Source organism: Trachypithecus francoisi, unplaced genomic scaffold (assembly GCF_009764315.1).
Source record: "Trachypithecus francoisi isolate TF-2019V2 unplaced genomic scaffold, Tfra_2.0 Contig00168, whole genome shotgun sequence".
In the NCBI taxonomy this organism is placed as follows: domain Eukaryota; kingdom Metazoa; phylum Chordata; class Mammalia; order Primates; family Cercopithecidae; genus Trachypithecus; species Trachypithecus francoisi.
In genome coordinates, this window is record NW_022680498.1 from 26,401 (window position 1) to 49,793 (window position 23,393).

Here is a 23,393-nt window from a genome sequence, read left to right on the forward strand (position 1 = left end):
TTCCAAGGTCACTGGGGAAGGAAGAAAGAAGAGCAAGATCAGAGAAGTCTTAGATCCATAATGATGAGCTCCTCTTAGTGTTCTGGAACCAGCCTGGGCTTGGGGAGGGACATGGGAAAATCCTGAGCCAAATTTTTGAGGCCCTAATGCAAACAGCTTCCCCTTGTCATTTCCTCCAGCTGCCTGTGGGGTGTGCAGCTGTACCTGGACATGGAGTCAGTCAGAGCCTGGGAGGGCAGCCAGCTCCCTGCACTCATTGGCCAGTTGAAGCCCAAAGTAAAAGACTCCAGATTATAATCAAACTTTGGCCTTTTAATGATCTTTCAACCTGACAAAATTTTTCACACAATGTTTAAGGTTTAGGAATCCCCCCATAAAATTGATGTATCTAAGTTAATGTTCCATTAGCTCAACTAATACGTTGTAGACATAGCAATACAATAGCATTTTCTCAGTGCTTTTTTGAGCAGAGTATCATTCTCTTTTCTGTTTGTTTTTTTCCATTTCCATGAGATATGGCCATGAATATAAGACATGAGCATTGATACAGGAAGCCTGTGCTTTTCCTATTCAATACATCCCACACCTGACATGCCTACCTTATGTAAGCGTCCTACAGTGATTTATGAAAAACACGGGTTGAAGCAATAGGCAGAGAAATGTCACCTGTGCTAAGGTTTTACCCAAGAGCCACACAAGGTATTTAGTCCTGCAGCAAATGAATGATGCTCACATGCAGGTGACCCTGCACAGGTGTGACTGAGTCGTTCTGAGTCAGATGTGAGCTGAGCAAGTTTCCTTCCCACCGACCAAGGTGGCTTCTGTCCTGCTCACCCCTGTGAGAAGCTTGCTCTTTGCTCCTGGCTCTTCATGCTGGGAAGATGCTCTTTTATTTCTGGAATGCAGAGCTCGGGCTGTCATGGGAGAATGAGGAGACCTTATCTGTGGGCTTTGAACTTCCCGGAATCACAGGTCTTTGTTTTTCTCTGAAAACCAAATTATCAGGGAGCAGAATATCAGAGCAAGGGCCCCTTACCTCCCCCAGTTTGTACTGAAAAGACTTTTCTAGTACACATCTCCTAGGAGGTCTCCAGGAGCCTGAGACTGGCTGAGTCAGTCCTCACTGAGGCCCAAGCAGCAGGGAAATGTGTGATGCTTCCCTCTTGTATTGTGGTTCATCCAAAGATTGAGTTTTCTTTGAAATCCCAAAATCCTGTCACTTGAAATTCGGAGGCTTGCAGAGACGTGTTCAGTGGTTCAAGTGGTGGAAAAGTCTCCAAATGGATGAGTTCCTGCATCTGTCTGCACTTTCACAAGTCTCTAATTTAGAGGTCAGGCATGCTTTGTGGAGCAGAAGCTGTAATAAAGTAGGTATAGAAGAATGTGTTAGACAAGCAAGGGAGATGGTGAGAGAGACCATGAAGGCTTCCCAATCCCCTTCACCTCTAACACACATGGTCCACATCTCCCAGGAACATACAGCTGAGGGAGCATGGACAGCAGAGACTGAGAGCTGGAAATTCCATGTTTAGAGCCACAGGTTTCTTCATCTTCCTGTTCCACCAGCAAATCTAATCCCCTTATGCACATCAGTGATAAGGTGTCCTCAGCCACCATCTGTCCCTCCATGTGACTCAGTGTCCAACAGCTATGAATGACCTTTTTCTTGAGAATCAAATTCAGATGTAGACTCAGCAGTGGACACGGTCCTCCAAACACAGGGATCAGAGTCAGCAGCATAGAATCTGCCCCGTGGGCAAAGTGTGCACGGCTCCTCTGCACACCCAGCATAGCCCTACTGTGTGGAAACAGTCCTGCTGCCAACAGTGAACACTGTCATCTTGGGGGGTACTTTTTACAAAATTCTTCACAAGTCTTGTCAAAGGATCCTGGTTTAGAAATGCTGGCTGGAGACAACTGACACTCAAATATGAGCATGAGAAGTTTGAGGATTCTTCCTGGCAACAAATTAGCAGAATCAATAGACATTCCTGGAAGACTGGAAATGTGTGACCTTGGACCAGAGAGGAGATCATTGTTAGTTAGAGAAAGAGAGATAAAGTTGAGTTGTAGCATATAGAACAGAGAAAATGGTGCTTAGTACACAATTCTTTCCATTTTTAACAGTTGTATAATTTTAAAATTAAACTGGTATTACTTTGCTTCCAGAGTATGCAATATTATTATTATGGTAAAATAAACATAACAAAATATTTTACCCTTTTAATCATTCTTAAGTATGTAATTAAGCAGTAATAAGTACAGTAAAAATATGCAAACATCACCACTATCCAACCCCAGAGCTTTCATCAACCCACATGGAACTTCTGTATCTATTAGACAGCTATTTGGAAACTTGGACATTGTGGACAAAATGACGAGTGTGTGATAAAAAGAAGATCCCAATCATGAACCAAAGATGGTGTTTCCACTTCACCTGCAGCTTCTATGAAATCTCACTACAGTAAGGAGTTATGCCTTATCCAGGAACCCAGATGAGACACAGCCCCTGGGGCCCTTTCTAGGCTGTTTCTTCCCAAGGAGCAGAGGAATTTCAACAGGACGGTGCCCTCTGAGACAACTCTATTCTCTCCTGAAGTATGTGTAATCACTTCTGGGATCCTTATTTTCAGTTTACTGGACTGATCTCTATAATAGTTGAATGATCTTGGAAGATGAATTTGGGTTTGCACAGATCCATACAGGCAATAGAGGCATTTGCAATATCTGTGCCAGATGGGGATCTCCTGGAACAGAATGCTATGTCTGCAGGTGCACAGTTACACTGTTGAAGCAAATACTGAGGTCTTGTCTATTACCCTCAGAGAATAGGATCAGAATCAGTGCGCAATCACGTGGGATGGACAACAGTATACATTCACAATTTTCTGCCCAGCCTCATTAGCTCTCCATTCCCCATCATGGTATCATCACGGGGGCTCAGACCATCTGGACATCAGAGTTGAATCACATGTACATAATGGGCATGGCCTATTGCAAGCTTTTGTGAGATCCATGCAGTTTTCAGAGTGGGAAATAAATGAAGATGTTTCCTCCCCCGTATTAGCTGAAATTGGGAGTTTAGTTGTCTGGAGCAGCTGAGAGTCTCCTACAAAATAAACAACATGTTATTACACCCTTCATTTCCCCTCAGGAAGAAAGAGGCACAAGGTCTATAAAGGTCTAGTGGTAGCATATTTTACACTTGGGGATGTGGCTCAACCCATATATCAGGAGCCATAAATATCACCCATTGTTTTCCAGGCCCAGAGCATTGAGGCTATGCAGTAGGTGCAGGCAGGGTTGTGAGTGTCCTGCTGTTGGGGCCAGAGAATCCAGCTGACTCTACTGTGGGAACTGAAACCTCCTGGACATGGCAAGCCCCATTGGAGAATCCCAATGTAGACTCCTGGGGTTTTGGAAGAAGGTCATGTCATGTTCAGTACAGCATTACTTCCCTTTCTCAAAACAGCTCCTTTTGTCTTACTGGGCCCTGGGAGAGACAGGATAACACTGGACATCAAGCGACCATGTTGCCAGAACTGCCAGATCCCCCCAGTTGTGAGCTCAGACGGGCCAGCAGTGGTCTCAAGTGAGATAGATGTGACACAACTAAGACAGAGCAGGGTCAGGGCTCCAGGACTCAGTCACCTGCATAAACAGCCGGTCCTCATTTCTCTTCCACCCATGCCTCTCCCTGGCTTCACACATATGTCCTACAGGTGGAGACGGGCCTGAAGCAGGTTACTCCAAAGCACCTGTCATCTGAAGGGGTAAGACCAGACCAGCATTGCACAGTCACAACATGATGTGAACCTCATGTGAATACTACTGTCTAGTTACCATATTAGACATAAAAAATAAAAAGGTAAACTAGTTTCAATAATGTATTTTATTTAACCCAATGTGTGAAAAATAATATTTACACATGCACACAATCTAAAATTATTTGTGAGATATTTCATAGACATTTTCATAGATACTGTTACTATTATTATTTTGGGGAGATTCTTTATGTTGAGATTGTGTGGTTGATGGAGGCTTGAAGGAGTCCAATTGCCAAGGGTGAGCTGTGCTGGCTTCATCAACGTCAACTTTGATAAGCTGAAGGAGGGGTGAAAAGAGTGATTGTGCAGGATGTGCAGGGTGGAGGTGGGCAGCGTCCATCCTACAGCTGCCCCTGTGGGAGTATCTCTGGTCCCTGTATGGGGTGAGGCAGCTCCCCTTTCCATGGATTTCTTGCAGGAGGATCTGACTCCACCTCTCCTTCAGGACTCAGAGCACCAGGTATGTCAGGCTCCCTTTTCATTTCGTAAGAACAGGAGGAACACTCAGATGTAGTTGGGCATTTGGATGCTCACAATGGAAACTGAGGGAATTCGCTGGTGCATGCCAGTGTATAGTGGCCACCTCAGGTCTATGGTGGCTCATTTTGGTGAGAGCTGGCCATCTTAGTTTGCGTTTCCTGGAAATAGACTCTGAGATAAAGATTTGCATGCACAGATGACCTAGATGGAGTGAGGAAGGCACCACTCACAGGATACCCTGACCCATCATAGGGCTGCAACTTACACCTCAGGCATCAACAATGGGAGGTTGCGAGCTGGAAAGACTTTCAGTGTCATCCTGTATTAAGGCGGGGCCTTGGGTTCTTGGTCCCAGGACATCATTCAATGAAAACTCTCAAAACTGGACCTAAATATGAGGAAGGAAGGTTTCTGGAAACAATAGCACTTTCCAGTGAGGGCACAGCCCTGAGCTCCTAGAAGCTCCCAACAGTTGAGGGTTGGTGAGCTCAGAAAAGGGTACTGAGGCAGATGCCACAGTGCCCTCTCCTCAGCTTTTCCTGTTCAAAATCCCAGGCTGCCATGGAAGACTGGAAGCTCAGGTATTGAACTGAGCTCGGCATTTGTTGGGACTGATATAGGATATTTTGAAGGAGTGACCCAGTCACCATCGTATGGAAATCTAAGGCCAAGTGATGTTTCTCTACATCTCTCTCGCCTTTCATCCAGTTCTTATGTTCCCAAGTCACTCCCAAAGCCTGAAAACACCAGTAAAGTCTGAATATAGCAGCCCTAAATCCACTCCTGATCCACCCTCTGCAGAGCCAACCTGTAGGACTGGACAAAAGGATGGCCTGGAGGTCTCAGATCCAGTAGAACTTGGCCAGATCTGCTCATGGCTTGGTCCACAGTCTTCCTGGTGCTGGAGGAAGAAGTTAGCACAGATGAAAAAGGGGTTTGTGTCTCACTTCCCCATCTGCCTGTGTCACTGTGGGATTGCCCTCATCCTCAGAAAAAGAACAATAGCCTCATCTTTGTTCAGGGCCCTGCTGATGGTCAGGATGGTCGTGTTCCCTCAGGTGGACCCAGAGAATCACTCAGGTATTCCAGAAGGCCGCTCACCATCTTGATATATCAGCAGCACGGGGGCCTGGCCTGGCTTCCACTGGTACCAGTCAGCTTAATTTTCCCTCAGTACATCTCCAGAGCAGGTGATCCTGGCTGTCTGTCCTGGAGACACTGACACACACATTTCCAGTGGTATCATCCTGGGGCTCTGCCTGGGCTGAGCTCAGAAAATGCAGAACTTTCAGGGTTCAGGGAAGGACCAGCTCAGGGCCCTGCGAGGGCTGAGCCTGGGGCAGGGTCTAGGGGCAGCACCTGTGCAGAAGCTGAGGAGGGGGAGCTGGAGAAGGGTGCAGGCCATGGTAAGACACAGAGCCCAGAGCTCTGCTTCCTGAGCCCACAGCACAGCTGGGCTCCCAGACCTCTCTTATTTCGTCTCAGGGCCAGTGGGGCACTGCACGTTTGGTGTTTATGCAAATTTACTTCTCTGGGACTCCTCATGGTGGGATGTCACTCAACCTAGATCTGGGGGACACAGTTCAGTCAAGAACTCTCTACTCTACAGACTCCAAAACTCATGTCTTTTTCACTTGTAAAGCACATTCATCCCATCCCAACAACCCAAATCCTGAACTAACTCAGCACCTAAGACCAAACTCTCATTTATATGTCATCCCACTCAAGTGTGGGTGATTCTCCAGGTCTATTGATCCTGAGGATTTAAAGAATAACAACTTTGGGGGTTTTACCTCCTCTTTCCTGTTGTCATCTGGGTGTTCAGGAAAGTCAAATTTCCCACTGTATTTGCTAAGATTAGAAGAGAAGAGCGAGTCAGCATCAGCAACATCTGTGAGGTACATGTGGGGAAATCACATCTGTCCGCTCTTGAAATAATTTACCTAAGTCAAATACTCATTACTTGAATTTATTAATCAGTAGCCTTGGGATATATTTGTCAGTGTTTAGAAAAAAACAGAAATGATACAGAAAATACAACAAAAGTATATTAAGTTAAATTGTTCTAAGAGAAGAGTATGTCCTTATTAAGAAAGATAAATCACAGACAAAAATAGTCTAAAGAAAATTGATCTCATATGCATATTAAAATAGTATTTCCAATGTTAACATTAAGCATCCATATTTTGATATGCAAATAGAGACTCTGTAATGGTTATACAAGGTGCATTATTTTTTCTATTTGATATGACATTTTGTTTAGGTTCCCTTGTGGAGTGAGGTGATCTTGACTGTAGGGAAGAAGGATGTTCCAAGGGATGTTTACTTATACACACAGACACACACACACACACACACACGCACACACACACACACACACATATATATAAAAGGATGATTTGCAGCATAAACATATTTACAACAAAAAGGTGCTGTTCTTTTCCTGACAACTTGCCTTGGGGTCTTTATAGTTTAACATCTCAAGCACTCTTCCTTATCCCACTGTTGAATTCTGTTCTAGAATTTTCATGGATTATAAAAATATTCAGCACATTTAAAACTTAAATTATTTGTTTATTTGTCATTCTCAGAACCTCTATGTTCTCTTCTGTCTTTGGGTTCAGTCAAATGCTGATATCAGGATCCTTCTCTCTGAGCCTGCCCTGGATATTCTAGCTGTGGTACAAGCTTTCTGGTCCACGTGCCACCCCCCCACTCCCTCAGACATTTGCCTTAAGGGGAGTCTATTCCTGATAAATTAAAGCTCTCCCAAAATTCAGAGCAAGCAATGCAGAAAAATGTTATGTGATTGTGACCCACGGCTGTCTTAAACCCACGATCCAGTCAAATAGATGATATGATCATGTTCTTATCCAATGAAAGACCTCAGCCTAATACAGGTGAAATACAGTGACCCTCACAGAGAGATCCCCACCTAGATCATATGCTGGTGGAATTTTCAACCTTCAGATAAACCTACAAACCAGGCCACATCCTGTGGCCATCCCTGACCTGACACCTGTTTTTGTATGGCTCAGAGATGACAGTGTTTTTTTACCATTTTAAATGTTTGCATTGTAAATAATGCTATACGAACCTATGGAATATCCCCAAGGTTGATTCTCGAGCCACAAAGACTGAAATAATTCTTTTTAAAATTTATTTTTATTTTTTTTAATGTAATAGAGATGAGAGTTCACTGTGAGGCCCAGGCTAATCTCAACTCCTGGGAGCAAGCAATTGACCTGTCCTACTCTTCTAAAGTGCTTGGGATTACAGGTGTGAGCCATCGTGCCTGGCCTCAAAGACTCAAATTCTCCTTATTTGGATATTTAAGAAAAAGTTTACCAAATCCTAAAAAAGAAAATGTACTGAACTATTTCTGAAAAGGCCCAATCTTAAGCAGAAGAGGAGACTCAAAAGTAAAACTGTAACAAGGTACCATTTTTGAGTCTGGCAGATTGGCAGAAATTTACACTTTCAACAGTGTACTCTGAACAAGTACTTTACAACTGGCATTGCAAATTGGTAGAACCCCTCTGGAGGGGAATCTGACAACAATGGTAGAAAATTACAAGCACACATCTTTCTGACCTGCAGTTTCACCTTTAGAAATGAATCCTATGATCATATTCACACAGGAACTCCAAGGAGGCTGCATAGGGATGTTCGCTGCACTGTTATTTCTAAGACCAAAGTTGTGGCGATAATCATTAGAATGTAGTTGGCTAAAATTCTACCCACAGTGTGGGAGATGGTGATGCATTTAGGGTGGAGAGACACTGAAAAAAGCAGTGACTGCACCAATCAGGCAGCTCCTTGTCACTGTCCCTGCATTTGAAGAGCTAGGAAGAGTTGCACATTCAGGGACCACAGCACACAAGCATCAGGAAGCTGTCCCTGTCCTGGATGACAAACCACAGGGCAGGTTTCCTTTTGGACTTCACGGTGGGAAAGAAGAGGAGATGAGAGAGGAGAATTCTCTAGGCCGCGCTGCGGGAAGCCCCTTGCACGGGGTGAGGGAGCATCTTCAGAGCAGAAAGGGAGCCTGAGAGCCCAGGGCAGGTTTCGGTCTCAGTTCCCCATGAACTTGGACCACTGTGGAAAGTGCTACTGGTTGTATATGAACAACGGTAATAATCAGCCTCGTCCTCAGCCTGGAGCCCAGGGATGGTCAGGGAGGCCGTGTTGCCAGACTTGGAGCCAGAGAAGCGATCAGAGACCCCTGAGGGCCGATTACTGACACCATAAATCATGAGTTTGGGGGCTGTGCCTGGGTGTTGCTGGTACCAGGAGACATAGTTATAACCACCAACGTCACTGCTGGTTCCAGTGCAGGAGATGGTGATCGACTGTCCAGGAGACCCGGACACTGAACGAGGCTGAGTCAGGGCAGACTGAGGCCAGGATCCTGGAAAGAGGGAGAAACACACTCTAGTGAGTCAGTGCTGGGCCCAGGTGAGCCTGAGGAGCAGGAGACCGAGGATCAGGCCAGAGACCCCTGTAGCCCCTTCCCTGCAGTCATCACTTGTGCCCTGAGTGAGGAGGGTGAGGAGGAGCAGAGCCCAGGCCATGGTAGAGACGTCCCGAGAGCGTTGCCTCCTGATACCCCAGCACTGGGCCTGCCCCCAACCTTGTCTTATCCCCTCTGTCCCAGAGGAGGGCAGGGCATCCATGCAAATCTGCACCCTGAACTCCTCTCCTCACCCCACCCACACCTGGGTCTGGGCTCAGAGACTTCTGCTTCCCTGGACACCGGGGCTCAGCTGAGAAGATTAAAGTCCTTGTTTGTCTATTCTGATGGCAGGAACTTATTTTTTTGTACCTGATTTGCTCAGGAGAGAAAGATCTGCTGAAATCCCTTACCTGAGTGAGCTCCTGGCCTTCAGGGTCTCTGCTGTGTGGTGCCTGTGTCTCTGTGGCCCTCCAGGTCTAGGCACACAACACAGTGCCCTCGGCTTGGCACCCACCTCCAGGTTGTTTCTACTGTCAGGAAATGGGGCTGCCCACCCCGTGGAAACCTCTGCTGGGTGTTGTTGGTCTCTGGTCTCCTCAGCTGCAGCCTCATCCCATCCCCACCCCCACACTTCGTGCTGATGCATCTACAGCATTGAATCCCTGGAGCACATCAGCCTCCCCCGGCAGTGCACCTGCATCCACACGGGCACATGTGGGAGGGACCCTGTGGAGGGAACACAGAGCACCGACCAGGTCCACAGTCCTGAGCCTGAGTCCACTGCTCCTAATCCTGCCATTCCTACTCACAAGGAGGTGACTTGTCCTTCCCAGCTTCTGGTTCTCAGCCTGAGAATTGGCTACCACAGAGTCCACTCTGCACACAGGTGATCCATGGGAATACCACCCAGTAAGGGAAAAGGAAAGTTTGGTAACATGCATTTCTGAGTGCACCAGAGTGATATTTATTGGGAATGTTTTATTGAAAGATTTTTTCCATTTTACTTTGATTTTTGTTTTGAGTGGCAGATACGTTGTGTTTTTGACTTTCTTGGTTTCCTCCATCTTAGCACATTCTTTGGGAACCATAAAACTGACCTCTCTCAACCCTGCAATGCTGAAGACACACAGACAGTCTACAAGTACATTTTTGGTTTTTTCCTTAAAACGCTTTTAATCTATTTTCACCTTTCTCATTGCCTATGACAAATCTCTCTTAACATTTCATATTAGAAAAACTACTGGGCCAGGTATAGTGGATCACCTTTATAATCCCAGCACTTTAGGAGGCTAAGACAGGTGGGTCACCTGAGGTCAAGAGCTTGAGATCAGCCTGACCAATATGGTGAAACCACATTTCTACTAAAACACAAAAATTAGCTGGGCATGGTGGTGGGGGCCTGGAATCCCAGCTGCTCAGGAGGCTGAGGCAGGAGAATCGCTTGAACCTGGGAGGTAGAGGTTGCAGTGAGCCGAGATTGCACCACTGCACTCCAGCCTGGGCAACAGAGTGAGACTCTCTCTCTCAAAAACAAAACAAAACAAAACAAACAACAAAAACAAAACAGAAAACAATGAATGGATTCAGTTTCCATTTAAATATTATAACATACACTATCCTGTCTTCCCACCTAGATTCATCTCTGAAACCATGACGAGTGCATGGAGCAGCTATTTGAGCACCAGGAAAGGAAATCGTACACAATGGTATGGGGTGCTCCCAGCAGACGAAATGCAACAGAGTCAGTGCGAGACTCCTGGATTTCCTCAGTGTCCCCTGGCTGGGAGTCCAGACAGCATCAAACCTGAAGGGGCACAAATCTGAAAACCGAAAGAAGTCCAGGAAAGTCCTCTTGTTCAGAATTGAAGACAGAAAAAAAAAGTTTATTTGGCTCTAAGTGAAGGCTCAGTCCCGTGCACAAGCAGGTGGTCCACGCTCCTGTTCTCATTTCTCTTGCACCCGTGCCTCTCCCTGTGTTCACACTGATGTCTTATGGATAGAGATGGGGCTTCCTGCACCAGGTCATTCCTCAGCCCGTTACCTGAAGGGGTGCAGACCAGCACTGTTCAATCACAATATGATGTGAGCCTCATGGGAATCCCAAGGTCTGGTCCGCCACGTTGGAAATACAAAGAGAAGAAGGAAAATGACTTCAAATAATACATTTTATTTACCTTGCATATCAAAAATAGTATCATTTTCATATGTAATCTAAGTTCAATTATTTATGTAACATTTTAGATACCTTTTCATGGCTACTGTTATTATTTTTTGAAGAATCTTTATGTGGACATTGTGTGGTTGACAGAGATGTGAGTGGGTTGTCTGTTGACAAGTGTAGGCTCTTGCGGCTTTTAAAGTGTCAACTTTGATAGGCTGAAGGAGGGGTGAAAAGAACGATTTTTTCACAGGATGTGGAGAGTGGAGGCGAGCAACATCCATCCTGCAGCTCCCCCTGTGGGTGCATCTGTGGTCCCTGCTTGGGGTGAGGCTGCTTCTCCTGACCCTGAATTCCTGGAGGAGGATCTGACTTCAACTCTCCCTCTGATCCCAGAGCACCTGGCATGTCAGGACCCTTTTCATTCCACACAAATGCAAGAAACACTCAGATCTCACTGGGCATTTGCAGACTCACAACGATCATTAGGAATAAACTGGTGCTTTCTGGTAGACTGTGGCCTCCTCAGGTTCCTGATAGCTCACGTTGGGGATGACTTGTTGTGTTATTTTGGGATGCCTAGAAGCAGACTCTGAGATGGAGATTGGCTTTCACAGCAGGTATGAAACTAAGTGAGGGAGGCAACACCGGGCACAAGGACACCCTGACCCACATTGAGGCCATCCCTATAGGGAGCTGTGGAATTGGAGGATTTTCAGATTCTCCTACATTGAAAGGGAGGCTTGAGATCTTCACCTCAGGCAGTTATGAAACCAAACCTTGCTAAGAAGGGGCATAAACCTGGAGGAGACAGTTTTCTCCACTGTCCAGCAGAAAGAAAGAGGGTCTAGTTCTAAAAGTTTAACTTGGATCTTTCTCTATGCCTTCAATTTCTCCACTTAACACATTCAATCAATCCTCTATTCTCATGAGCAAGGAGAAAAGAGTTATAATAAATTGTTGCCTACAAGGTCTATCATGCGTGCAATTTTATCGTCACTTTGGATTGATTCGTTTTTCTCTGTGTTAGAGCACATATTTTCTCTTTTCCTTGCAGGAAATATTGAGAGAATGCCAATCATTGTGAATTTTTCCTTGCTGAGTTTATAATTCTTTTGCATTTTCTTCTCTATTTTTGTCTTTTATTTTTGGATTCAGTAAAGTTACTTGGAAACTCTCTTGACTTTCCTCAGTTTGCTTCTACACTTTCTTAGTTGAAAGCAGAGTAGCCCTATGTCTGGGCAACATTTTCTCCAATACTGAGCTGAAGCTCTTCTGACGAGTCCACCTCATGCCCCGTAACTCAGGCCTTTCCTCTGTGACTGGAGTGTGTGTGTGTGTGTGTGTGTGTGTGTGTGTGTGTGTGTGTGTGTGTGTGTTTTACGTAGAGTGTTCCCTCAAGTGTCTTTCTCTTTCAGAGGGAGTTTCTTTACACACAAGTGCTCATCAGTGCATGAATATTTGCAACTTCAGAGTTTTCTCCTTGTGCAACTCTCTCCTCTTCAATACACCTCCCCCTAGACTGGCTTTTTGGTTTGTTTGTTTTTAATTTTTGAGTTCCCTGGAATCCTACTCTGAGAGGGAGGATTGCATGCAGTAGGGTGTCAGGATATATTCTCAGGAAAGAAGTGTGGGGAGCGTGACTGGGAATGTTTTACAATTGAGTCCTATGCTAGGAGGGACTTCAATGTGATATTTAGGGTCTTAAATTAAAGCACGATTAAGGCATCAGGGAGTCATTGCCCCTGAAACATATTCTGAAATGAGCAATTCTCTGAGCAAAGCTATTCTCTGCACTGCATGGCATTTTCTGGCGGGGAAGAGTTGTGAGAAACCAGGGTCTCCCTGCAGCCCTGGGTGGATGGTGGGTTTGTAAGTCCTGAAATGGGAATCTAAGGTATGTCACAGTGCTCACTATGAAAAGCTTCCATGTTCAGAACATCAGGATTCACAAAGCTGGGGCTTGAGGGTCTCAGTCAAACACGGGCAGTTTGGAGAAATAATCCAGGGTACTTGGGCCACAGAGTAGAGGTACTGCCTTGGGTTCAGTCAACACACAGGAGGAAATTCAGGGACCATGAGCACTCAGTAGCTGTCTCCCTCTTACTGTCCTTCCATGCAGGTCACCTTGAGCCAAGGTATATCCATTCCAGTAACAGCAGGACAACCTGGTTCTGCCAACACCAAATCCTATCCTGACCCACTCTCCGCAGAGCCTGCCTGGAGCTCTGGAGGGAAGGGCAGACTGAAGGGCTTCAATCCAGGTGACCCAGGCTCGCCCTGCTCATGGCTGCCTCCACAGTCCTGCTAAGCCTGGAGAAAGAGGGTGACACAGACAGCAAAGGTCTTTAGATCTCACTTCCCAATCTATCTGTCCCATTGTGAGATGAGTAGCACTGCTTTCCCGTGAGTAACAGTAATAGTCAGCTTCATGTTCAGCCTAAGCCCCAGTGATGGTCAGGATGGCTGTGTTCCTGAGTTGGAGCCAGAGAATTGATCTGGGATCCCTGGGGGCTGGTTGTTGTTTCCATGTGTGACCCACACAGGAGCCTGGCCTGGCTTCTCCTGGTGCCAGTTTGTACCATGGCTTCTTAGGTTGTCTCCCTGGCAGGTTACCGTGGCTGACTGTCCCAGGGTCACAGACACTGCTGACTCCTGAGTCAGCTTAGAGGAGGCCACAGAGCCTACAAGAGAGGACAGGAGAGGTAATTATGAGGATGAGGGTCATTCCCAGAGCCCCACATTCTGCATCACTCCTTGTGCTGAGCTGAAGCTCAGGGCCAGGCTGATCTCTGGTCCTGTGGGCACTGAGTCCTGGGAGGCAGCACAGACAATGAGGAGGGTGAGCAGGGGAGTGGTCCAGGCCATGGTGGAGATGGTCCAGAGTTCTGTCTCTGAGCCCATGGCTGGGGAGGGACCTTCAGGCCTCTCTTATCACAGGAAGGAGAGGCTTTTCATGCAAATCTACTTCTTTTATTATTGTGTCTTTTTTGGGTGGGCTCCCTGATGAGCACAGGATGCAAATCTACTCCTCATTCCCCAGTGTGCCTGTCTTAGCTCTCATCTGAGCCTTGAGCCTTAGCCCTTCATATTGGCAATTTACTAAAGTCAGAAGAAGGACCAGATGGGTGTCAGGAGTGGAGAGTAAAATTTACCCAATAGAAGGGACCTGGGAGGAAGCATCTGTGAGGTTCTTCACACTTACGCACTACCAGGGGACTTGGTGTTTTTTAGAGTCCTCAAACCAAGGTCCACAGTGACCCCTCTGCCCACAGGACCAATGCCGTCCTCTACTCATCACTAGAAAATTCAGAACAACCACTTATGAGACTGTAGTGTATGCCAGATACATTGCTGAGTGTTTTACAAGTGTGACTTCAATAAGACTTGCATCATAGGGAATAAGAGGATGAGGAACCCTATGCTCGAGGCCCGATCTTTGTTCGGGATTTACTATTGGGAGGTTAATTGTTTTTCCCCAAGTCCCCAGAGAGCAGTGAGTGGAGTCAGGATTCCACCCAGGAGATGCACCTCAGAGCCTGAACTTCCAGCCCCTCCCTGCCCCGCCTCCTGCACCCTGCTCCATCTCCTGCACCCTGCTCCATCTCCTCCTTCTCCCACATCCAAGGTCTTTGGGGTCCCTTTTGTTTTCATTTGCTAGTGCTACCTTAATGAGATACCAAAGACCTGCTGGCCTAAAGAGCAGACACTTATTTTCTCACAGTTCTGAAGCTGGGGAGTCAAGATGAAAGGGTTTATAGGTTTGGATTCCCCTGAGGCCTCTCTCCTTGGCTCGCAGGTCACTACCTCCTTGCTGTGTCCTCACATGCACTTTCCTCTACACGTTCATCTCTGGTGTCTCATTTCTGTGTGTGCAAATTTTTTCTTCTCAGAAGAACACCAGTCAGATTGAATAAGAACCCTCCCTCATTACCTCATTTTCACTTAATCACCTCTTTAAAGACTCTCTCCAAATTAACTCACACACTGTGCCTAAGAGCTTCATTGTATGAACTCAGGGGGACACAAAGCAGCCAGGAACTCTCCAACCTATGGACCCAAACACTCGAGCATTTTTCACTTGTAAAGCACATTCACCCCATCCCAACAGCCCAAATCCTGAACTAACTCAGCACCAACTCTAAGACCAAACTCTCATGTAGATATCATCCAACTCAAGTGTGGGGGATTCTCCAGGGTGATTCATCCTGAGGGTTTAAAGGAAAACAGCTTTGAGGGGTTTCACCTCCTCTCTCCTGTTGTCGTCTGGGTCTTCAGAAAAGTCAATGCTCCCACTTTATTTGCTAAGATCAGAAGAGAAGAGCGAGTCAGCATCAGCAACATCTATGAGTTAGATGTGGGGAAATCACAACTGTCCACTCTTGAAATAGTTTAAATACGCTTAACTGAATTTATTAATCATTAACCATGGGATATCTTTGCCACCGTTTGAAAAAAAAACAGAGCTGATACAGATAATAGAACAAAAAATATCACATGTTAAATTGTTCTAAGGGCAGAGAATGTCCCTATTAAGAAAGATAAACCACAGACAGAAATAGTCAGAAGAAAATTCATCTCATATGCATATTAACCTACTATTTCCAATGTTAACATTAAGCTTCCACATTTTGATATGCAAATAGAGACTCTCTTAATGGTTATACAAAAGTGCATTATGTTTTGTGTTTCATATTGACATTCCCTTTAGGTTCCCTTCTTGGGTGAGGGTGATCTTTGACTAGTGAAGAAGGATGTTCCATGAGATGTTCCCTTATACCTAAATATATATATAGACATATAGAAAATGGTAATTTGCAGCATAAACATAGCTCCACCAAAAAGGTTCTGTTCTTTTCCTGACAACTTGCCTTGGAGTCTTTATAGTTTAACATCTCAAGCTCTCTTCCTTATCCCATTGTTAAATTCCGAGTTTTAGAATTTTTGTGGATTATAAAAAGAATGAATATATTAAAACTTAAACTATGTTTTCATTTGTCACCCTCAGAACCCCTGTGTTCTCTTGTGGTTTCGGCTTCAGTCAAATGCTAATATTAGGACCCTTTCTCTGAGCCTGCCCTGGATATTCCAGCTTTGGTACAAGCTTCTTTGCCCACTTGCCCTTCCCTCTCTCTGATTTTCCACCTTGGGGAGTATATTCCTGATATACTGTCACACTCCCAAGAATCACAGTAAAAGGACGGACACAAAAGTTAGGAGTTTATGACATAGGGCTATCATGGATAGACCCAAAATCCATCCAAAAAATGATAAAAGTGTGTTCTTATCTAGAGAGAAACCTCAGGCCACTATAGGAGGTGAAATATAGTGTTACCCACAAAAAGATCTCCACCTAAAATATATGCTGGTGAAATTTTTAAACTTCAAATGACCCTACAAACCACGGACCATTAAACCACATCCTGTGGCCACTTCTGGCGTGTCACCTGTTTTGTGTGGTTCCAGAGCTGAGAGTGGTTTTTATATCTTTAAAAGGTTACATGGTAAGTGGAGTTATAAGTTCCTTCATAATATGGTCAAAGTTGACCCTTGGCCCACAGGGGCTAAAACCCTCTCATAGTTTACTAAATCCTAAAAAATAAAGAGTACCAAAATGTTTGAGAAAATGTTCAACCTCAAGCAGAATAGGAGAAATCCAAAATAACACTGTAACAAGATAACAAAATTTTAATCTACCATGTTGGCAAAAACCCAAACTTTCAACAGCATACTCACATCAAAGATTTATGGCTGGCATTGTAAATTGGTACAGCCCCCCGTGAATAGGAATCTGAGAATAATCGGTGAAAATTACAAACATACTTCTTTTTGACCCAGCAATTCAATGCCTAGAGATTTATTCTATGGTAATCTTCAGATTACCCTAAGGAGTCTCAATAGGGATGTTCATTGCAGGATTATTTGTAAGATCAAACTCTTGGTGACAACTCTAGGCTAGTTGGTTAAAATACATGTGATGGTCTTTGACATAGGCATCAGCACAAGGGTCTTACACTTTCTTAGTTGACACCAGAGATGCCTTTTGTCTAGGGCAACGTTTTCCCCAGTACTGAGGCAAAGTTCTTCTCACTGGTCAACCTCACATCCTTTAACTCAGGTCTTTCTTTATGGAGTGGAGGAACAGGCACTATTCTCATTGTGTGTGTGTGTGTGTGTGTGCGCGCACATGGGTGTGTGTGTGAGCTCTATGGAGTGTTCCCTCAAATATCTTTGAATCTTTGAATGGTTATTTTCTCTATCACAGAAGTTTTCCTCCCACGCATGCGCTCATTGGTGCTCATGAATATCTGCAGACTCCAGAGTGCACCTCCTGTGCAGCTCTCTCCTCTTGGATCCTCTTTCTTCTAGACAGTTTTGGTTTGTTAATTTGTGAATTCCCTGGAATCCTACTCTGAGAGGGAGAATTCGTTGCAGCAGGGTTTCAGGAAATTTTGTCAGAAAGAAAAGTGTGAGAGGTATGACTGGGAATGTGTTACACTGGAGAACTCAGCAGGAGACACTTTGAAGTTATTTTAAATTAAAACATGGCATAAAAATCTAGGGACCAGGCAGGCGTTGCACCTGAACCACACTGTGAAGGAGGCACATCATTGGGAGAGCAGTTCTCTGCCCTCAATGGCATTTTCCAGTGGGGAACAGCTGGGACATGTCACAGTCTCCCACACAGCCTTGTTTGGATGCTGGATGCATGAGCCCTGAAAAGGGCATCTAGACAGGCACACAGGGCCCACCGCAGTGGCCATCATCCTTCAGACCAGGATACCATGAGAGGGGGGTTGGAGCATCTCAATCAAACATGGGGAGCTCAGAGGAATAACCCAGGGCATTTGGGCCACAGAGTAGGGTCACTGCCTTAGATTCGGTCACCACACGAGGAAATACTGGGACTATCACCACTCAGTAGATGTCTCCCTCTGACTGTACTTCCATTCAAGTCATTTTTCCCAAAGTTGCACTCCAGCCCAGAAAACACCAGGACCAACTGGACCTGCCAGTCCCAAATTTATTCTTGACCCACGTTCTGGAGGGCCTGTGTGGAGATCTGGAAGGGAGGCCTCAGAATCTCAAATCGAGGTGAACTGGGCCAGACTTGCTCGTGGCTTTGTCCACAGTCCTCCTGGGGCTGGAGGAAGAAGGTGACACAGATGGCAAGGGGTTTGTGTCTCATTTCCCCATCTGCCTGTGTCACTGTGAGATTGTTGTCATCCCCAGAGTAACAGTAATAGTCAGCCTCATCCTCAGTCTGGGCCCCGCTGATGGTCAGGGTGACTGTGGTCCCTGAGCTGGAGCCAGAGAATCGCTCAGGAATCCCTGAGGGCCGCTCACTGTCTTTATAAATCACCAGCACAGGCGCCTGGCCTGGCTTCCGCTGGTACCAATAAGCATAATTGTCTGGCAATGCATCTCCAGAGCAGGTGATCCTGGCCGTCTGTCCCGGGGACACCGAAACCAAGGGTGGTTGTGTCAGCTCATAGGAGGCCACAGAGCCTGCAAGGAAGAACAAGAGAGGGGGCTTGAAGACAAAGGACCCATTGCCAGGAATCCCCCCTAGCAGCAGTGGTGGGGCTTTGCTCAGGATTCAGGTCAGGTCCAACTTGGGGTCTGTGGGGACTGAACCTAGGGGCAGCACCTGTGCAGAGAGTGAGGACGGGGAGCAGGAGAGGGATCCAGGCCATGGTGAGATGTTCAGAGCTCTGCCTCCTGAGCCCACAGTACAGCTGGGCTTCCCAGGCCACTCTTATTCCCTCTCCAGCTTTGGGGGGCAGTCAGTGTTTGGTGCTTATGCAAATTTACATCCTCTGTGACTCCTCCTGGACAAATGTCACTCAAACCAGCTGCAGGGGCAGCACAGGCAACAGGAGGAAGAAGCAGGGTCTCAGATTAGAAAATCAGCTGCAGCCTTCAAGCTCTGTGATCACAGTCACCTTTCTAGGAATTGATCTCATGACTACTGTCCCAAACCTCGCTGACCTGGGGTCTGTCCTGGACCAGGCTCAGCAGGGCTGTGGACCTTCCAGGAAGTTAGCCATGGGGCTGAGCTGGGCTCTGCTGAGAGATCATCGATGACACCTGACTCAGCAGCAGGTGGACCAGGGACCCATCATCTTCCTCCTGCTGGTCCCTCAGACTCAGTCCCCTCTTGTTCATTCCATCTAAATGCTGTGCTGTGTCATCAGGACACTTGCTAATTACTTCAGTAGGAATATTTGGGTCATTTAAGCAACCACACACCCCTGTGGAGTCAACAGGGCCTCTGGTCTCATTTCAGCCATGGTGCTGCTCCTTCTACATCACCCCTCATTGCCACAAGAGATTAGCAATTGGCACCCTCAGCTTGTCTGTTATTTATGTATGTTTTTCTCATCAATGTTTTATGTAAACTTGCAAAAAGCAGGAGAAAACCACACTGGACTGACAATCTAACTTTAGGCCCCATGGTCTCTGCAGGGGTCCCAGGGTCATGGTCTCTGCACAGCACGTGAGCTCCAGAAGGTGGGTGGTCCCTGGTTACTCCAGCCAGGCTCCTGGCCACTTCAGTCAGATGCCTGGTCAGTGTCCTGTCACTGAGCATGAACAGCCCCATGGTCAGAGCTGAGGCAAGTGAGAAGCCCTGTCCTTCTGAAGAGTGTCTCCTTAAGGAGGCTGGGGATGCCCCATGAAGGGATCAGGATCCCACATGCTTCACCCCATCCACCTGAGACTCACCTGAGCACAGGAGCTGACCCCTGAGTCAGAATCAGCCTGGAGCTTGAAGGAGAGGCAGAGAGAGCAGGGGTCAGGTGTGTCTGAAAGTGCCCAGGACAGAGGGCTTAGCTCCCCAGGATGCTCCTGGACTGGGAGAGACAAATCCCTGAGAGTGGCAGGAGACTCAGACAGCCATCCTGGGTGAAGGACTCGGGATCTGGGAGCCCCGTCACCTCACACTGTGCCCCCTCCTAGACCAGTTCCAACTCTGGATGTCTCCCAAGGAATCCCCTTCCTGAGGAAGCTGCCCACGCTGACACCTGGGCCCAGCCTCCTCTAGCTGCATTTCCCAGGTGAGGCCTTTACTGTGCCAGGCTTCTGTCGGTGTCCTTGGGTGACACTGTATGAGTCTGACCCTCAGAGCGTGGTCACCGCAACCTGAGGGGATAGGATGAGCTGCCCTCACTTTCAATCTGAAGACCGATTCTTGGACACCTGTTGAACCCCAGGCGGGCCTTCCTCTTTGCCCCAGCTGGGCAGCCCCAGCCTCTCTCCTGACTGCTCCTGGCTGCAGCTCTGCTGCCCCCAGCTGGTGGAGGAAACTCAGCTCAGGAGCTTTTTTCTTCCAGGTGACCCCACAGCACCTGTCACTTCAGAAGTTGAGGACCAGAGAGTCCAGCCCCATTCTGTGCAGGGTGACCGGATCTGCCCTGCCCAGCCCAGCACAGAGAGGTCACACAGGCAGTGCAGGGAGGTGGGGCTATAGAAATGTCTCAGGGTTGAAATGCCCTCCTCTAGTGGTTTTGTTCCATAAGGACTAATTAGAGTGAGTCAACTGAAGCTCTTCTGCAAAGCTTTCAAAGTCCGGAGAGATGCGTGTGCCATCCTACAGGGACCCAGGCTTTCCATCCACTTAGGAAGCAAACTGGTGCACCTCCCACCCAATAAGAGCAGCTATGATTCACTGTGATTTCCTGATGTTTCAGGCACTGCAGCTCATTTGCGAGCTAACATCACCGTCGTTGGCACCATGAAAACATGAAATTATGTTTATCTTTATTTTATTCAACACTTCTCAGAGTTTGTGCTGAGAAGATTTCTATACTAGCCTAGTCTGTCTTCCTGATGAAACTGGGACTCTCCTGCTTATTCTCAGCTGGGGACCGCTGCTCCCACCATACAGAAAGCAAGCTCTTTTGAGCCCCTTTCTCGGAATCCCTGCAGAGGAAAGACAAGAAGTTCTATGCCTGAAGCCTATTGAAGCCCATTAAATGATATCCCCTCATCGGGCTTTAATTCACATGACTTTCATTGTTTTTCTATCTTTTAATTTTGAATTAAGAAAAGAGCTACTGAGTTCAGTAAAAGCCTCCTTCTGCTTCACAGCAGGTAACACTGAGCCCAAAAAAGACTAAGTGGCTCAGGAGAACAGAGAGCAGTGGTGGCTAGTACAGGACCTGCCCCAGGTGTCCTGAGTAATGCACCTGGGCCCTTTGGGGCAGAGCTTAACCAGGGTGGGGAGGGAGGGGGCGTGAGGGCCAGTGAGGCAGCAGGGCTGTGTCCCATGGACACACTGCCATCCCCCGTCATGGCCTGGTCATGCTGAGAAGCCCACTTCAGCCTGCAGAAGGTGGGGACTGTACTCCTGGCTATAGCTTGAGAATCTGTTGGGATTGGGGGCTGCTTTGGATGCAGGGCCTGGCCTGGCTCCTGCTGGTTCTCTCTGCACTGTTGCCTGCTCCACTCTCTCCTGAGTAGGTGGGGGGTAGGTGTCTCATGGCCAACTCTACTGGGTGTAGCTGAGTCTAACAGACCACAGAGTCTGCAGGTTGAGGACATTTTGGGGCTCATTTCCCAGAGTTTTGTCTCTGAAATCCATAGCTGAGCCTGGTTTCCTCAGACATTCCACATACTCTGAAAAGTCCCCATGAAAATGCTCCCTCCGTCGCACTGGATTGCGGAGAACTCGGCAGGCTTCAGTGTGGACTTCATGGGTTTGGTTCATATGGAATTATTCTCTTCTCATATCTCATAGGGAAGTGATTGTTACTGCCTGTTTGAACAATCTTGAAGGAATGACAGGAATCCCAACAGCCCTGGTGTCAGGACACAAGTCAGGAATCTCAGGAGGGTTTTGATCTTACTTCCTCATCACTTGGGATGTGTGGGACAGAAATAATGATCAGTCTCACTGGTGGGATCCCAGGGAGTCTCAAAGAAGCTCACTTGCCAGACTTGAAGCCCGAGAATCAATCTTATGTCCACTGTGGAAAGTGATGCTGCCTGCATATGAGCAGCAGTAATAATCAGCCTTGTCCTCAGCCTGGAGCCCAGAGATGGTCATGGAGGCCGTGTTGCCAGACTTGGAGCCAGAGAAGCGATCAGAGACCCCTGAGGGCCACTTACTGACACCATAAATCATGTGCCTGGGGGTAGATGGCACCAGGAGACAGTTATAATGCCCAACGTCACTGCTGGTTCCAGTGCAGGAGATGGTGACCGACTGTCCAGGAGACCCGGACACTGAGCGAGGCTGAGTCAGGGCAGACTGAGCCCAGGATCCTGGAAAGAGGGAGAAACACACTCCAGTGAGTCAGTGCTGGGCCCAGGTGAGCCTGAGGAGCAGGAGACCAAGAATCAGCCCAGAGGTCCCCGAGGCCCCTTCCCTGGAGGCGTCACCTGTGTCCTGAGCGAGGAGGATGAGGAGAAGCAGAGTCCAGGCCACGGTGGAGACATGCCCAGAGCGCTGCCTTCTGAGACCCCAGCACTGGGCCTGCCCCAGCCCTCTATTATCCCCTCTGCCTCAGAGGAGGGCGGGGCCTCCATGCAAATCTGTGTCCTCGCTCATCTTCTCACCCCACCCTCACCCGGGCTTGGGCTCAGAGGCCGCTTCCCTGGACAATGGGGTTCAGCTGAGGAGATTAAAGTCCTTGTTTGTCTATTCTGATGATAAGAACTTGATTTCTTTGTACCTGATTTACTCAGGAGAGAAAGATCTGCTGAAGTCCCTCATCTGAGTGAGCTCGTGACCTTCAGTGTCTCTGCTGTGTGGTGCCTGTGTCTCTGTGACCCTCCAGATCTGGGCCACCCCACAGATATCTCTGCCTGGCACCTACCTTTAGGCTCGCTCTACTGTCAGGAAACATAATTAAGTAACTACTGTAGGTATTTTGGGCAATTGGTGAAATGGAATTATGGAGTGGACAGAAAATTATTGCTGATTTTCGAAGATGGAGTAGAGAGAGTAAGAGAGACTGTCCCCTGGATAGGACTTAATGTACCCCTTGTTGCATCCAGGGAGGGAATATACAGGGTCTTATTACTCAATTCTAACTTTTTTTTTTTAAGTTGAATTATTTCCAAATTAAACTTGCTGCTATAGTTTGAATGTGTCCTCTTCAAAATTCAGATGTTGCCAGCGTGGTAGTATTAAAAGGGATGGCCTTTAAGAGGCAATTAGGGCATAACAGCTCTTCACTCTTGAAAGGATTAAGGCCCTTAGGAAAGAGGCTTCATGCAGCCTTTAGCTTTCTCCTTCCAGCCCTCCTGCCTTTGCCACATGAGAATGCAGTATAAAACCCTCACCAGGACCTTGGACTGCCCAGCCTCCAGAACTGTGAGAAATAACTGTCTGTTCTTTGTAAATCACTCAATCTCAAGTATTCTGTTATGGCAGCACAAATGGGCTAAGACACTGTACTTTATTTACAGAATGTAAATTTTTATGGTGACAAAATATGCGTAACATATGTAATTTTAATGATGG

At 47.0% G+C, this 23,393-nt stretch overlaps 2 long non-coding RNA genes and 1 gene segment (V, D, J or C); 1 reads left to right on the forward strand and 2 right to left on the reverse strand.

Annotated features, from left to right (window-relative positions):
- Positions 1-291: 291 nt before the first annotated feature.
- Positions 292-5,532, reverse strand: LOC117074671. Its single transcript, XR_004433670.1, has 2 exons — positions 5,409-5,532; positions 292-5,208 (listed from the first exon to the last, which is right to left on the reverse strand). It is a non-coding gene; the product is annotated as an uncharacterized LOC117074671 (long non-coding RNA).
- A 2,743-nt stretch (positions 5,533-8,275) lies between these two features.
- LOC117074067 overlaps positions 8,276-23,393 on the reverse strand; it is a 42,552-nt gene continuing 27,434 nt past the window's right edge. Inside the window, 1 exon segment of the V gene segment in view lies at positions 8,276-8,718. Within this exon segment, the coding sequence occupies positions 8,291-8,718 (428 nt within the window).
- Positions 11,074-22,289, forward strand: LOC117074868. Its single transcript, XR_004433753.1, has 3 exons — positions 11,074-11,083; positions 15,726-15,731; positions 22,064-22,289. It is a non-coding gene; the product is annotated as an uncharacterized LOC117074868 (long non-coding RNA).